At 50.2% G+C, this 14,695-nt stretch overlaps 1 protein-coding gene across 14 annotated transcripts in view; it reads right to left on the bottom strand.

Annotated features, from left to right (window-relative positions):
• The window catches only part of TRAK1 (trafficking kinesin protein 1), a 175,142-nt gene that overhangs the window by 22,204 nt on the left and 138,243 nt on the right, over nt 1-14,695 (bottom strand). For all 14 annotated transcript variants that reach the window (XM_035725653.1, XM_027582461.2, XM_035725581.1 and 11 more), the window contains 9 exons: nt 13,207-13,323; nt 10,853-10,953; nt 10,005-10,113; nt 8,278-8,356; nt 7,251-7,381; nt 6,511-6,585; nt 5,671-5,808; nt 1,782-1,858; nt 103-339 (listed from right to left, as the gene is read on the bottom strand). In XM_035725653.1, the coding sequence (XP_035581546.1) occupies nt 103-339; nt 1,782-1,858; nt 5,671-5,808; nt 6,511-6,585; nt 7,251-7,381; nt 8,278-8,356; nt 10,005-10,113; nt 10,853-10,926 (920 nt within the window). In that variant the 5' untranslated portion in view covers nt 10,927-10,953; nt 13,207-13,323. The remainder of the gene's footprint in view (nt 1-102; nt 340-1,781; nt 1,859-5,670; nt 5,809-6,510; nt 6,586-7,250; nt 7,382-8,277; nt 8,357-10,004; nt 10,114-10,852; nt 10,954-13,206; nt 13,324-14,695) is intronic.

Here is a 14,695-nt window from a genome sequence, read left to right as displayed (position 1 = left end):
GGCGATTCTTTGTCAGCCCCCCTCTTCTGATGTCCGAACCTATCCTCGATCCACACTACCTGTCTCCCAAACCCAAAGATTACAAACTCCCAGCTGGCTCACCCCAGGTCAGCTGACTCTGCTTCCAGGATGATGCTGTTGGTCTTGTTGTCCAGGACGACGTTGCCAACGTCACTGCCATAGAAGCTGGACCGGGGGGTGCTGACGCAGCTGGACAGGAGGGAGTTCACGGCTGAGGACTGGTTGGAGCCGGGGATGTTCATGGGGGATGGGGTCAGAGACCTCTGCTTGACGACCTGGTTGATGTTTCTCACCGTCTCAAAGACTCGCTTCTGGTGACTGGGGGGAGGAGGGGAGGGAATGCACAACATCCATGAATAAACAAATGCAGGAATGACCGTGGAGTTCAGCCCTCCAGAAACGACCATCCAAGGAGCCAAAAGGCTACTGGCCCACGCGAGCCCCCAGGCAACCTGCCATCCCCTGCCTTCCATGTGCTGGCTGAAACTCAAGAGACTCAATGCCCACTGAATTCCGGGCCCTAATTCACGGTTGTGTCCTACAGGTGAAGCTAGCAAGATGATACTGCTTTTCTCTCCCTGAGGCTTGACCCACAAATACAAATACTTAAGTAGGGCTTTGGTCTCCCGGCTACTTTTCCTCTTTCACGACGGTCACTAGAATGCAAAGTCCAAGAGGGCAGTGTTCCCTGCTCAGCACATAACAGGGCTCCATAAATATCTGTAGAATGAGTATTTGTTGACTGTTCATATATATATAAAAAAGCAAGACAAAGTCTTACACTTCAGTAATGAGATGATAAATACCACAGGAATCTTTTTTAAAAATTGCTATTTCTAAGAGTGGAACTTCCCTTTGATGCTCATTTGTTTTTTTTTTTTTTTAAGAGGGAGAGAGACAGAGAGAGAGAGAGAGGGAGCGCACATGAGCAGAGGCAGAGGGAGAAGGAGAGAAAGAGAGAGAATCCCGAGCAGGCTCCGTGCCCAGTGCAGAGCCCAACATGGGGCTCGATCTCACGACCCTGAGATCATGACCTGAGCTGAAATCAAGAGTCGGTCGCTTAACCAACTGAGCCTCCCAGGCATCCCCTCATTTGTTCCTTTTTCAGGAGACAAAGGTAGGCACGTTGCTATAACAGCCATGTTCTTCTGGGATGCATAGGGCTTCACACACGCACTGAGGCTCGGGGACTCTGGTCACACCCAGGATCCCATTTCAGTTCTGGCTGTGGGCTTTGGGTACAGAAAATACACAATGAAATTGGAGCCACACGTTCCTTAGAAACTCGGGGCAGGCCTAGCACAAGGTCTCATGTTAGGAAGAGAGTTGGTAGAGGCCAATATCCATAAACGTATCCAGAAAGGAAGCAGAAGCCTTGCGTGCACCCCTCAAAGAGCCCTCTGTATCTCCTACTGCATCCTAGTTTGCTTTTTCTAACAGACAGTAAACATTTTTTAAGTACTGTTTTTCACTGAAAGGAAAGATAAAACCAAGTGGTGGTATCAAGACAGGGCCTGTATTAACAGAGATGGGAAACAACTCTCCTTACTCAACTTCCTGTAAGTTAATAATATAGCTTTAAAACTCAGGAAGAGGACCTGGGGGATATTATTGGCTGTGTGCTCTTATCTCCCTTAATCTGGACCCAAATCTGTGGAAGGACCACCGTGATCACTGTTGGTGTCTGAAGCCCAAACACTGCTAGTTTTGATGACCACAGGGCATGAGCAGTCTCTGGGAAGCTTAGAACCAGGCCGTACGCGATATCTGGAGACTCAGGTTCTTCCAACTGCAGCTCCTTGCGCATCGTTCCCTCAATCTCTGCTGCCAAGGAGTCCTGAGAAAAGCCAGAAAACACACTGAGTGAGCAGCAACTCAAGTCTCTAGAAGAGGCTCACGGCTGGCTAGCCATACGAGCATCAACTGAGGTCTCAGAGCCTACAAACCACCCATGCCACTAGGCTTCCAGCATTCATCACCGGGGGAACCCGACTGAGCAATCCCCATGGCGGGTTCTCAATGGAGCAATCCCCAGTGGGCACTGAGTGTACAGCCCCTATACTCCCCTGCAGATGCGGGTCTGAGAGCAAACCCCATGTTCCCTTGGCCACACCACAGAGCTGTGACTCTGCCCACAAGGAGAGGCGGGGAATTTGTGGAGGAGGGGACCTGAGTTGTGAGCACTGTCATCTGAGCCTCTGTTCTGCTGCCGCCCGCCTCCCCTGCAAGGAGAGCTCCTCTCCCCACCAACGACCCATCGCCTGCCCACCTTTAATGACCAGTTCATACCTCGTTTCCACTACTAATCCTTCATTCCTCCCCGAAGAAAGACACCAAACACATGAAGTCCCTGCGAGTTCCCTGAACAGTTAGTTCACTTAGATCTTTCTCTAGTTAGGTTGTGGATTTTGTGGGTCAGGGCAAGGCTGGTCACGGATGACTTCTCCCTTCCCGGATGGCCAGGCCCCCAGCTGAGACTCACCGATACAGACTCCCTGATGAGCGCCCCCCCTCCCCAAATGACCCACCATTCCTCACCCTCTGAGGTAGAGCCTAACAAGCAATCCCACACACTGGCACAGGTCGGTGCCAACAGGAGGACCAGGTGTGTGCAGAAAAGCACCTGCTGGGGCCTCAGAGGAGGACACCACCTACAACGGCCTGAAGGGAAGGGCTTACTGTGCTAACTGAAGACTCCCTGCGATGATCAGGAATGTTCTTTCTGCACTGTCCACTGTGGGAGCCACAGGCCGCAGGTGGCTATTGGGCACCTGAAACATGGCCAATATGACTGAGAACCTGAATTCGCTGTACTAATTTTAACAGATTTAAATTCACATAGCCACTTGTGGCCACTGGATTCCCAGCAGACAGAGCATGGGAACTCCAGAGCACCCACCTCCACAGCCCCACAGTCAGGGAGCAATGCTCCAGGCTAGAAGCTGGAACCAAGTGGGGAGACTTGACAGGAGGTAGCAAGAAGCTGGGTCCATAAAGGGGCTAATGGGCTTGTTTTCAACTATTATTTATAAATATGCAACTTCATTTAGTAATTATGTACAGATTGTCATTCAACATAACCCATGTTGTAAAGGGCTTCCCTGAGTGAGCTTTTTTAGTCAGTTTACTTTTCTTCCTTTTTTTTAAAGATTTTATTTATTTATTTGAGCAAGAGAGAGAGAAACTGAGATAGCAAGAGAGCACAAGGAGGGGGAGGGGCAGAGGGAGAGGGAGAAGCAGGCTCCCCGCTGAGCAGGGAGTCTGATGCAGGGATCGATCCCAGGACCCTGGGATCATGACCTGAGCCGAAGGCAGACACTTAATCGACTGAGCCACCTAGGCGCCCCACCGCTTTACTTCTTAACTACTGTAATTCACCATATAGTTTACATTCAGAGTTCTGCACGAGGAAAGGACCTTCATACAACTTAAGAGAGACGACATACCAAACTACTAACTTCAAGGCTGTGCCTGGAGGAGAGAGCAAGCTGGCTCTGTGACTTTTTCTTGGCCCTGAGCCCCCTAGCAGTCTGGGGAAGCCATGGACCCCTTCTCAGAATAGTATCTTTAAGTGAACAAAATAATTAGGACAAAAAGGAAGCCTGATATATTGAACTAGTCACTAGACTATTAATAAAAACAATCGTGGTACGGTAACACACAGGATCTGGCTTTGGTCCTGGTAATGACTGCCACCTTGAAGTGGGCCTTAGCACAAAAAGGATTTGGAGACATCTTACAACGGAGAGCGGATGTGATCTCAACTGGTGACCAAGTCACCGGGGTGCTAATATCACTGTGGCTTGTTGCCCACCTTCGTATGAGCAGGAAGCACTGTATACAATTAGGGACTAAGATAAAAGACGTGACCCTCCCTCAAGTTCACGGGTCCCCTGAGTCCTGTCTGGGGATCCCCGATTAGGAGCTCCTGCCACAGACAAGAGAGCTGGCAACGTACTCCTCGGGCAGAAACTGCTACCCACCATTTGACTCAGATTGGGGCGTTCTGCTCCAGAAACACGGGCACAGCACCACTCAGTGCCGCAAATACCTTTAATACATCGCGCACTTTAAAAATAGCCACCTTCAAAAAGTGAGCCGTGCCAACAGCTACAGGAAAAGGCAAGCGAAAGCTCCATTTCAGCAAATACAATAGCTGAGAATCTCTGAAGACGCCCAAATGCCAATTTTCAGTTTGACTTTTCTATGTCATGGCTTTGTTTTAAAACAGCTCTGTTTCTGAGCATGGGGAATGCAGTGGAGTGCATCCTAAGTGCACGGGAGATAAGGTGCCCCCAGGAGGCCACTGCGCCAAGGTGGGAAGCCAGGAAGGAGGGAAATTGAGGCAGGGAGCATATATCACTACATAGGCCAGTCTGTGAGCTAAGTGTCATCGGCTCTCGATGGAGGAATTGGGGGCATCGAATGTTCTTTGCTGCCTTTACTTGGATTTCTGGACACACTGGATCACCAATCTGCTCCCTAGAAAGCTATGTTTATGTATCTTTCGTTTTGGTTTCATTAGGTTTCAATCAAGCTGACAGAGAGAGAGAGAGAGAGAGTTCTAGCCTGATTTTTATATATAAAATGAGATTGTGATTTAGGAAAAGTGGGCCAGACAGTGTAAAGGGAAAGAGCCCCAAGTAAAGGCCAAATTCCAAAGGACTGAGTGTCACAAACATTGTAGCCGCTATCCACTTGTATCTCATTGGGAGTGTTTCTCTCAAAAGTTCTTGTCTCCTCAAAGAGAATTTGGTATTTCATCAAACCACAGAAACAGAGCCTGAATATAAAAGTTCTTGGTCATTTGTTCTTTGGTCTGTCTGTCCACCCATCCAAATCTAGTACCTACTAAGCATGTACAATTGTGAAACATAACAAGCACTGAGCAGATAGAAGAGTATTACAGAGGGAAGGAAGAAAGGAGCAAATAAGACACGGCCCCCACCTTTGAGGGGCTTTAGTCTGACAGAAGAAGGTACAGTGAGGAAGCTCACCAAACGTCTCAGGGAAAAGACCAGCAGAGGAGGCCTGCCCTGTGCTGCGGACCCCAGCAGGGAGGGGCTAACCTGGAAAACCCCTTCTCAATCATGTCTCCTTAAAGCCCAAGCATGAAACAGATCAGGCCTTCAGAGCTATGAAGTAAGATTGTGGGGAAATCATTTTGTAGAAATGGAAATGCCGCTCCAGCTAGAGAGGGAGATTTTTTCAGATCACAGACACTGAAAGCCCCCAAGAGGATGATCAGTAAGCCTAGAAAGAACCAGCAGAACTGTATGGGCAACTTAAGAATTCTAGAATGCACGGTGAGGCCAAAATAGCTCATACTCTAATAAGGTTAGAAAAATAACAATGTGTGAATAACATCTCCCAAATATCTGAGGTTCTTAGGAAATATACCAATTAAGGACATGAGGAGAAAAAAAGGACTGAGTCAGAGGAATGGCAAAGGAAGAGTCAGTCGACCTCATGTTGTCAAGGGGCCAGGAGCTGGGCACGCGAGCCCCTGACACAGATCTAGAGCTAAGCTGCAGGACAAGAAGCCCATCCACCAAGTCTCGGCGCCAGACCCCGCCTCCCTGCCAGGGGCCCCCCTTGCGGCCGGGCAGGCTGGTGGGGAGCAGGGGCACAGAGCAGGCGGGCGCTCACCATGGGGAACAGGCCGAGCGAGTGGTAGCGCCGTGATGCAGTATTGGGCATGGTCTTGTTCCGGAGGTTCTTGAGCTCCTCCTGCGCCTCGTGAAGCATCTCCATGCACTCTGCGTACTTGTCCTCCAGCTCTCGCAGCTGCACACACCAGAAAGTAACGCACGGTCAGGGGGGTGTGGGGGGGGGACGGGACTGCCCTGTGCCTCCAGGCCCGACACCAAAGGGCCCTCGAGGCTCAGTTCGGCTTCCCCCTGGGGCGTGCTTCTAGCCTCAGAAACCTCCCAAGTTCTAACGTGCAACCGAGATCCCAGGCTTCCAGTTACAGGATGCCTAAGTCACGGGGATGAACGGCACAGTGCGGGGACTTGAGTCAGCGGTACGGTAACCGGGTTGTGTGGTGACAGATGGGGCGACAGTTTGGTGAGCATAGCATGATGTACAGAGATGTCCAAGCACTATGTTGTACCCCTAACACTCATGGAACCTCGTGCCAATGATATTCAAGTAAAAAAGTATTTTAAAAAAAGAAAAAGCCAACTTTCCACGAATGGGAGAGTGAATTGTCACACCCTCGTTTCTAGACACATCTGTGAGTGGGCTCCTTCCGTGGTGAGCTCCGTGCCATTGCCCTCATGGGACATTTAGCAGGAGCGGGCTGTGCAGGGCCCTGCCCCCTGGGCGCTCGCCAGCCGCGACAGCGTCAGCGGGAATTTACCGGTAAGAACGCTTTCAATTCAGAATAAAAGCAGCTAGTGAGGTGGACACGACCCGCGGCCCATCAGAGGGAGGCTGGTCACCCTAAGTGGGATGGGCCTGGGGAAAGGGGGGAGAGCTGCTCACCTCGGCCGTGAGCTGCCGCTGGGCATCCTTAGCAGCCCCCAGGTGCTGGACCAGCTCTTCATTTTCCACCGCGCACTGCAACAGGGCAAAGGCCCATCAACTTCTCCTTTAAGATACCTGGAAACGTCTAACTGGTTTCCTCTTATTACCTGATCTGTTCCAATCCTATCACATTTCTACAGTGAGACTTTTAAGCCAGAGTAACATTTCACCTTTTCTGTAATTTTGAAGGCAGCCTTTCCTACATCCGTGCTCATGCTGTATGGCTCACCCTACGTCCGCCTCCGTAGGCACAGCCCCTCCCAAGACGCGCTTCACCTCACGCTGCTAGCAAAGGCCTGACATGGGAAACTAAACTGTATTTGTTTTGTTGTTGTTGTTGTTGTTGTTGTCTTGCAGCTGCTTCATCTCAAATCTAAAGGAGATATTATTCTGCTATAGGAACACCAGGTGCTCTGTGTAAAAACAAGTCCTAGACTAGAAAATTCACAAGTGAAATTCCAGGACTCCATCTCTGCAGCACCTTTCTTAACAAATTCTATTAATGTGCGGATTATTTTTAGGAGGTCAGTGGTTATATGATGCCCTCCCCAGTTCAGGGTGACTAGCTTTATTCTATTGAATTTGCTAATAAGCCTTTTCCCCAAAGGGGCAGCACAAACTCCTAAACTATGAAACCAAAGGACATGGTCTTCGGGGGCAAATGCCATCTGCAGCATCCAGAGAAACAGAAGCCTTACAGCTTTTGCCTTCTTCTGCAAGTCAACTATCTGCGACAGCAGGTGTGTGATCTCCTCTTGCTGGCGGGCAGCATCCTCGGTCTTCTTAGCCAGCTCCTCTGAGATACTGGCGATCTGCACGTTGGCATCCCCTTTAACCAAGAAATGACAACAAGAGGAAGTCTGACCCAGAGAGAATGGTTTCTTTGTGGTGTGCACAAGCAAAAGCATCTTTGTTACCAGACAGGGGGACGAGTGGAGAGGGCAGTGAAGAAGGAACGGTGCCCATTTTCCCATATGGGCTCAGTCTATCATGAGAAGGAGGTGGGGGGCCTGGAGTGGGGACCCAACCCCGCTGACCAAAGCTGCCTCCCTCCCCAGAGGAAGTCAGGAAGGCTTTGGGGGTCAGCTGGGAAATGCCACACCACACAAAGGTGCATCTGCCCGAATCCCCACATTCATGCATGAATGGATCCACATCATTAACAGGAACCTCTGCTGCACCCTGTTCTAGAAGGAACTGTGCCCGCACACTATAATAACTTTGGATGTTTCCAACCCATATTCAGAGTCATAACTCATTTTACTATACTGGAACACAGGGTGTGTTTCACTTATTGAGCATTTTGCTGAAATTCAAAATACTGTTTGCCCTTTCGTCTTAACTTGTTAAACTTACAATGGAGAGGGTGGGGAAAGTACTTGTTTGTAAAGCGGAGAACTCTGGCCTCACCTTGCACACATCCATTATGAGAACCCATAATTGATTAGTGTTTGCATATTGACAGGGGAACTCTGTAACTGGGCTTAGCTTAGACTTCACATAACTCCAGTAATACAGTAGAAAGCTGGAATCAAAATTAAATATCCGTCTCAGTGAGAAATTAGGACAGTGTATGGCTGACAACCTAGCACCCAATTTCTCATGCATCAGAGTGAAGGGTGCCCCACAAGATCGGGGGGTGGGGGTGGGTATCTCATCACAATGATGGCAGCGGCAGAAAGTAAAAAGAGTGGGTAGGGATGGAGCAAGAGAATCAGGCCATACTCAGCTCCTTCACGCAGTCGTTGACCAGCTGCTGTTCCTTCTCTTCGTAGGTGATGGTCTCCGTCTTCAGCTGGCAGGCCTGTGGACAAGGCTCAGGTCAGAGGCCCCACATTCACACCTGGACCGGTGGGGTGGGCAAAGCTGGGGCACGGAGCAAGGACTAACCCGGGTCTGGGAAGCTGCCCTTCACCCTCTCCCCACCTGCCATCCAGGACACCCTCCAATACAGAAAGTCCATCAGAATGCCCTGCTTAGTTAAGGAATCTCGGATCCTCAAAGCTGAAGAGCTGAAAAAGGCGTACCACCAGAGGGCGCTACATAAAGCGATATGCACTCTACAAAGCGCCACCCCTGGTGTCTATTCATTTGCATCTGTCCCGGCTCATAGACAGGGACCCCTTTGGACCCGAACAGTGTCTAGGACTCAGCTCTGCCTACCATTTAAGGTTGACCACAAGAATGGCTGACACTTATCATGTACCTGCTTTATGCAAGGCACTGTCCTATGAGATCTAAGTTGGGAGTTAGATCTACTGTATTCAGCTTAGTAAAAACAAGGTATGATACAAAAGCATTAAAATTCAGAGACCCAAGAGCTATCCCAGGACTCTGGATAGCCATGCTCCCAGCTGACAAGGTGAGAAAATAGAGATCCAAAGGTCTGAAGAAACTATCCCAGGTGGAGAGCAGGTATCTCTGAGCCCTCGGGCCCTGGCCCCAGGGAGAGACAACACTCCTGAAAACTGAGGTGGAATTTGTAGCTGGGATCAGATTCCCTCCACCTGCTTTAGGTGAACACTCTGACAGAGGGATGAATTATTGCGCACCCAGGACTGGAGCATTTACCTGGGGTGGGCACTGGGATGCAAAGCTCTGGGAAGTAGTCTTGGCTTGGCCACTGGCTGGCACAGAAAGCTTGCACAACCCTCTTGGTTGCTCTGGGTTTGTGTTTCCCACTAGTCAATGAGGACTAGGAGATAAGCCCAGACATGAGGCTCTTTCCAATGTGTGGGCAAGTTCAAGGTGGTCTGCCGTATTGTAGGGGTTTCAGGGAACCCTGGGCCAACTCAGGTGGGCATGCAGCCCAAACTTGACAAAGCATACCTCTGGCTGGAGAGCATAAACTCACTGACAATTAAGACAAAAATTACTAAACTTGCACGCCTCTGTGTTTCCAGACAGGGGCCGTGGGTGAAGGGAAGTAACGGGTTCAGAGTCAGAGAGCCTTGCAAATCCCACCTTTGTCATTCCCTAACTTGTGCCACGTTGGCAAATCAAACACCTAGGAGCCTGGGTCCCAGCGTTCTCACTGTAAATGAGAAGCAAAGTAACCAGCTTCGTCTTGCTGTGAAATTTGAAAAAAACTGAAAAACAAAAACACAACACAGGCCAAGTGCCTGGCACAGCGACTAACTAGTCAGGAAGCCTCAAGAGCTGAGAGAGCCCTGCCCGAACTGAAGGAGGAGAGGCTCGCCACTCTTGCCCAGCCACATGAAGAATCTGAGTCCTCGGCCCCCCAGACGGGTACATGCTCCCCGCAAGCCAGTGCCCAGCTCACAGAGGAGGCACGCTGGCTGGGCCCCGGGTGCCACTATGAGCGGAGCTCAGGGGACTCTCCCACAGATGGTCACCCTTGAGAACAGCGCTGTAAGCACAGCTCCTCCTGACAGATAAGGCCAAGGGGCCATCACCCTCCAGATGGAACAAGGGCAGGGAGTGCACTTGACCTCCGATCGAAGTACGACGTTCTCCTCTTCGAGGTCCTTCAGCTTCTTCTGAAGAGAATCCAGATGGAAGTAATTCTGGACAGAGGAGGATGACTCATTCCTCTTCAACCTGGGGGAGAAAGTGCAATCTCGCTCCAGGGAAATAGCACCTGCCGGCACACAGGCTCGCCAGCACTCAGGACCCCCATCCCAACCCTCTGGCCACCATGTACAGCCACATGGCCTCCAACTTGGCAGAATCAACTATTCGAAGCCGACGCACAATTCCAGATGCCTAAAAGTCCACTTCATATTTACAGGGCAATTCTATGTGCCTAGATAAGTACTCTACAGGTATGAAGTCAATTAATGCTCATAACCCTCTGAACTAAGTACTGTTGGTATTCCCATTTTACAAATGAGGAAACAGGCACAGAACGGTTAAGTAACTTGGCCAAGAGCACACAGCTAGGAAACCACAGAGCCAAGGTCTGAACTGAGACCACTGGGCTCTAAAGTTCATGCTCCTAATGTGAGGCTCTGCTGACTCTCCGAGAAGTCCCAAGGGCCCACGGTGACACCTCTGGCTCCAGAACCTGGTACTATCCTCTAACTGAGGGGCCCACCCTGTTACCTGTGACCAGGCCGGATCGATCTAAATTGATGACTAACCCTGTCCCCTTCCACATCCTGCTAAAATCATCCAAGCAATTTGTTGGAGGCACGTGGAGATGCTTGGTCTGGGGAAGGCTGGGAGCAACAGACCTGAGCTGCTGGGGAAGCGACCCTGCCAAGGCACCTCCAAGGACATGGACGACAGCCAGCCGCCTGTGCCCCAGCCCCAGAGCCACGGCCCTCTGGCGACTTACGGGGTGGAGCACACAGACTCGGGCTCGCTCTCTTCCGCGGCGCTGGTGTAGAACTGAAGAAGCTCATCCTTCATGGACAGCTCATGCCGGAGTTGAGACACCTGCACAGACACAGCCGGGTGCGGGGGGGGCAGGGGGGAGACAGGCACTCAGCCCCAAGCATGGACAACACCCCTGTCACGTTCAAACACTTGTTGCTGGTGACAACGTTTGTTTAATTCCTCATGCAAAGTGAAGGCATGTCATTGATTTTGTGCTTTTCAAGAAGAGGTTGCATTTGATCCCACTAAAGAAAAATAGTCAACTGTGTTTTGACAGAAAACCCTCTGCCTAAATTTATGGTTCTTACTTTGGTTCAGAGAAGAGGTAAAAGGAGACTAGAAGGCTCTAGAATGATGTTTGCGGGGTGGGGCTGGGGGGGGAACAGATGACGACAAGACAGCATATGGTCTTTGCAAGTAGCCAGATGACCAGCTAGGCAAATGGCCAGAGAAAAAGATCCTGTTACCAAATGAAAGAAGAGGCCATTCACTTCTGCCGAAACCAAATGCCACCCTGGACTGGGCCCCTGGCGATGCCAGCCCTGGGTGGGCAGCTACAAGCAGCCTGTCCACCCTCGCTGTCACACTTGGCACACTCCCAGCCCCACCCTGTGACTGCTTCACCCTCACAGGGCTCACTGCCAAGCCTGGCCAGACCTTGCTCTGTACTCAGTGACCACAAGATAGCAATTTCAGACACAGGGACAAAGGAGGCAGCCATCAGGAAGTGGCCATACTGATTACCAGGACAGTTTTTGCGAGTCACCTGATTTATACTTAACATCTTAAGCAAACAAACCTGAGCCATAAAATTTTTCACTTCCCTTTCACCACTCACTACTGATGAGCAGGGAGCCTGTGCTGCAAGCGAGAATTACAATTTAGTTTTCATTCTTTCTTGTTTCTAATTTGATTTGGGGTCTATGGTTTATTCCAGCTTTCCTACACAACACAGTGGGTATTTATGACTTCCGGGGAGAAGCAAATTCTAAGCACACAAAAGTTTAGTTTCAACATCTAGACTGACAATTTAATGACGTGCCAAAGGGGAACATATTACAGCTGCCAAAATCAGAGCTTTTCCAAGGAAAAAGAGGCATATCCACTTCCAAAGAGGTGGGTGCTGTTTGTGTGAGGTGAGGGAGCCCCAGGCAAGGGCATGAAGAGGAGCAGCACATGAGGGACAGTCGGTGACCATTTACTGGTTCCTGGGTGGCACGGTCCTCTGCTCTCTAATGCCCAAGAGAAGGAGATGTCAGGTCATGATGCTGGGTGCCGGGAAAGCAGGCGGCGACTTGACTTCTCCAAAACATGACCACGTTCTACCATATCATCTTTCAAAGGAAGCTGCCCAGGATGAAAACTTTTCTTAGATATTGGCAATTCTGTTTCATCAATATTAAAACAATCACTGAACCCAGGCAACAATAGCTGGGAACAGCTTCAATGAGGAAGAGGTCTGAATACATCTAAGAGACGTGAGTCAGGGCATCCCCTCCCACTCAGAAGGTTTCTTGTAGAAAATAAGGGAAACCAGGAGAAGAAGGTCAAGTGAAAGTCCTCACAGCTAAATTCGCAGTTAAAAGAACAGGATGATGGGAAAGAAGCTACAAAGTAGGGCCCGGCTCTAACTCCTAGGTCTTGTTCCAGCCACCCCGTCCAACTCTGCAGAGCCTTCCTTGTCCTGCCCACACCACAACCTTCCAGAAAACCAGTGTTGCGCCTCTGAAATCTCAGCCCCTTAAGATAAGCCTAAAGCATTCAGACCCCCACCCCTGATGCCCTTCAGCCAAGATTTGTATCATGAAAATGATAGGGTTCCTACCATTACAACAATAGCCTATCTTCTTCGTTCTGTTTTACACACACAACATTATATTGGAATGAAGAATGTGCCATCCGCTGCCCTACTCGGCAGCACAGGCTGGCCTCCTCCCAACAGGGCTCCCCTCTGGCCTGCCTGTGCCCCCCTGCCCCAGGAGCCCCTGCTCTCTGCCGCCTTAGGCTGCGTGCGCTCCTGCCCCAAGCTGAGTGTCTTTCCCAGCCTACGTGAGGATCTGGACTCTGGGGGACAGCGACTGGCACTGGTCCGGCACACCGAGGCATGGTGGGGGAATGGACACTCTGGGCCTAGCGAGTAGGTGAAGGCTGTCCTCGCCCAGCTGGTGACGTCCACACTGTCCGAAGGAGGGTCCTAAACAGAAGCAGCCGAGGAAGGCGGCCACCTTCTGCCTCCAGGCAGCCGCCCCAGGACAGACAGCGCTAGGGCCTGTGCCCAAACCGACTGGCCCCCGGCCACTGCCACCGGCTCACCTCCTCCCTGATGTGCTCCACCTGCTCCTCCAGCAGCTCGTTCCTCTCTGTTAGTGTCTTGTTCTTCTTCAACAACGACTGGCCAATCCGAGCAGCCAGTTCTAAATCCCGCTCTTTCTATGAAAGGCAAAAATGAGAACAGACGTTCAGAACACCTGTGCTTCCTGAAGGAGCCCAGGGTGCTCAGGGTCAACTGAGGAAAACAGGGCACTGAGAACTAACAAAGGTATTAATAACTCACCATCCACGCACCAACGTTTGATACCTGTCCAAAGAGGGGGGATGTTCAGCCCACAGAATGTGTAAAAGCTACGCAGACCTCGGGCAGTGGGAGAGAACCTCAAAAGCCAATGAAAACATGTCTCTGTTCCTACAAGAGAAACGTGCTTCCAAAACATTTCTCCGCAGTGAAAGGCTTTTGGTGTCTGTGAAATCACTTGCCAATCTGTCCTCCTGAGGGCTGGGCTCTTGTATCCCCCAGGGCCCAGCACCTGGAAATACTCAGTAACTGCCTGCTGGGTCAGTGAACGAGCACAGAAATTCCACAGTGCTCTTGCAACAAAGCCAAGAGCTGACACAGGGAGGCAGGCTCGTTAGAGCAAACGAAGGTGGAATTTACTGAGCTATTTATGTTTATTTCATATGAAACAAAAATGTTCAAGGTCACTCTAAAATCTAATAGCATGTTTCTTTTACTTAATGGAGGGTACTTAGGTTGATTTTTTATTATTCTTTTAATTTATTTATTTGAAAGAGAGACAGAGAGAGCACAAGTGGGAAGATCCAGAGAGGGAGAGAGGATCTGAAGCAGACTCTGCACTGAGCAGGAAGCCCAAGGCGGGCTGGATTCCGTGACCCTGAGATCAAGACCTGAGCCGAAACCAAGAGTCGGACGCTTAACCGACTGAGCCACCCAGGCGCCCGTACTTAGATTTTTTTTTTAAAAATACCTTCAAGTGGTGCCTGGCTGGCTCAGTGGGAGGCGCGTGCGATTTCTGATCTCAGGGTTTGGGATTTGAGCCCCACATTGTGTGTAGAGATTACTAAAAAAAATAAACTTAAAAAAACTTTAAAAAAAACTTTCAAAATGGATACAATGCATAAAATTGCCTTACTTCAGAGACAAAGACTGTGTTAAGGACACAGAAGTTTCTGTTAGTTCAGTTGATGACATCACATATATGTAGCAAAGCAGTACACAAGGGAAGATCTTCAGCGGCATGTAAAGGTACAGCTGCTGGGGACGCCTGGGTGGCTCAGTTGGTTGGGCAGCCGAGTCTTGATTTTGGCTCAGGTTCCCACCTCAGGGTTGTGAGACTGAGCCCTGTGTCAGGCTCTGTGCTCAGGAGGGAGTCTGCTTGAGATTCTCTCCCTTCCCCCCGCTTCCGTGCTCTCTCTAAAATAAGTAAATCTTTAAAAATAAAAAAATAATGGTACAGCTGCCCCTATGGGAGGAAAGATGTTCCCTGACAGTGCAGACAGCAGGAAA

The sequence above is a fragment of the Zalophus californianus genome, chromosome 1 (genome assembly GCF_009762305.2).
Source record: "Zalophus californianus isolate mZalCal1 chromosome 1, mZalCal1.pri.v2, whole genome shotgun sequence".
Taxonomy (NCBI): Eukaryota; Metazoa; Chordata; class Mammalia; order Carnivora; family Otariidae; genus Zalophus; species Zalophus californianus.
This window is presented reverse-complemented; position numbering and strand designations above follow the sequence as displayed.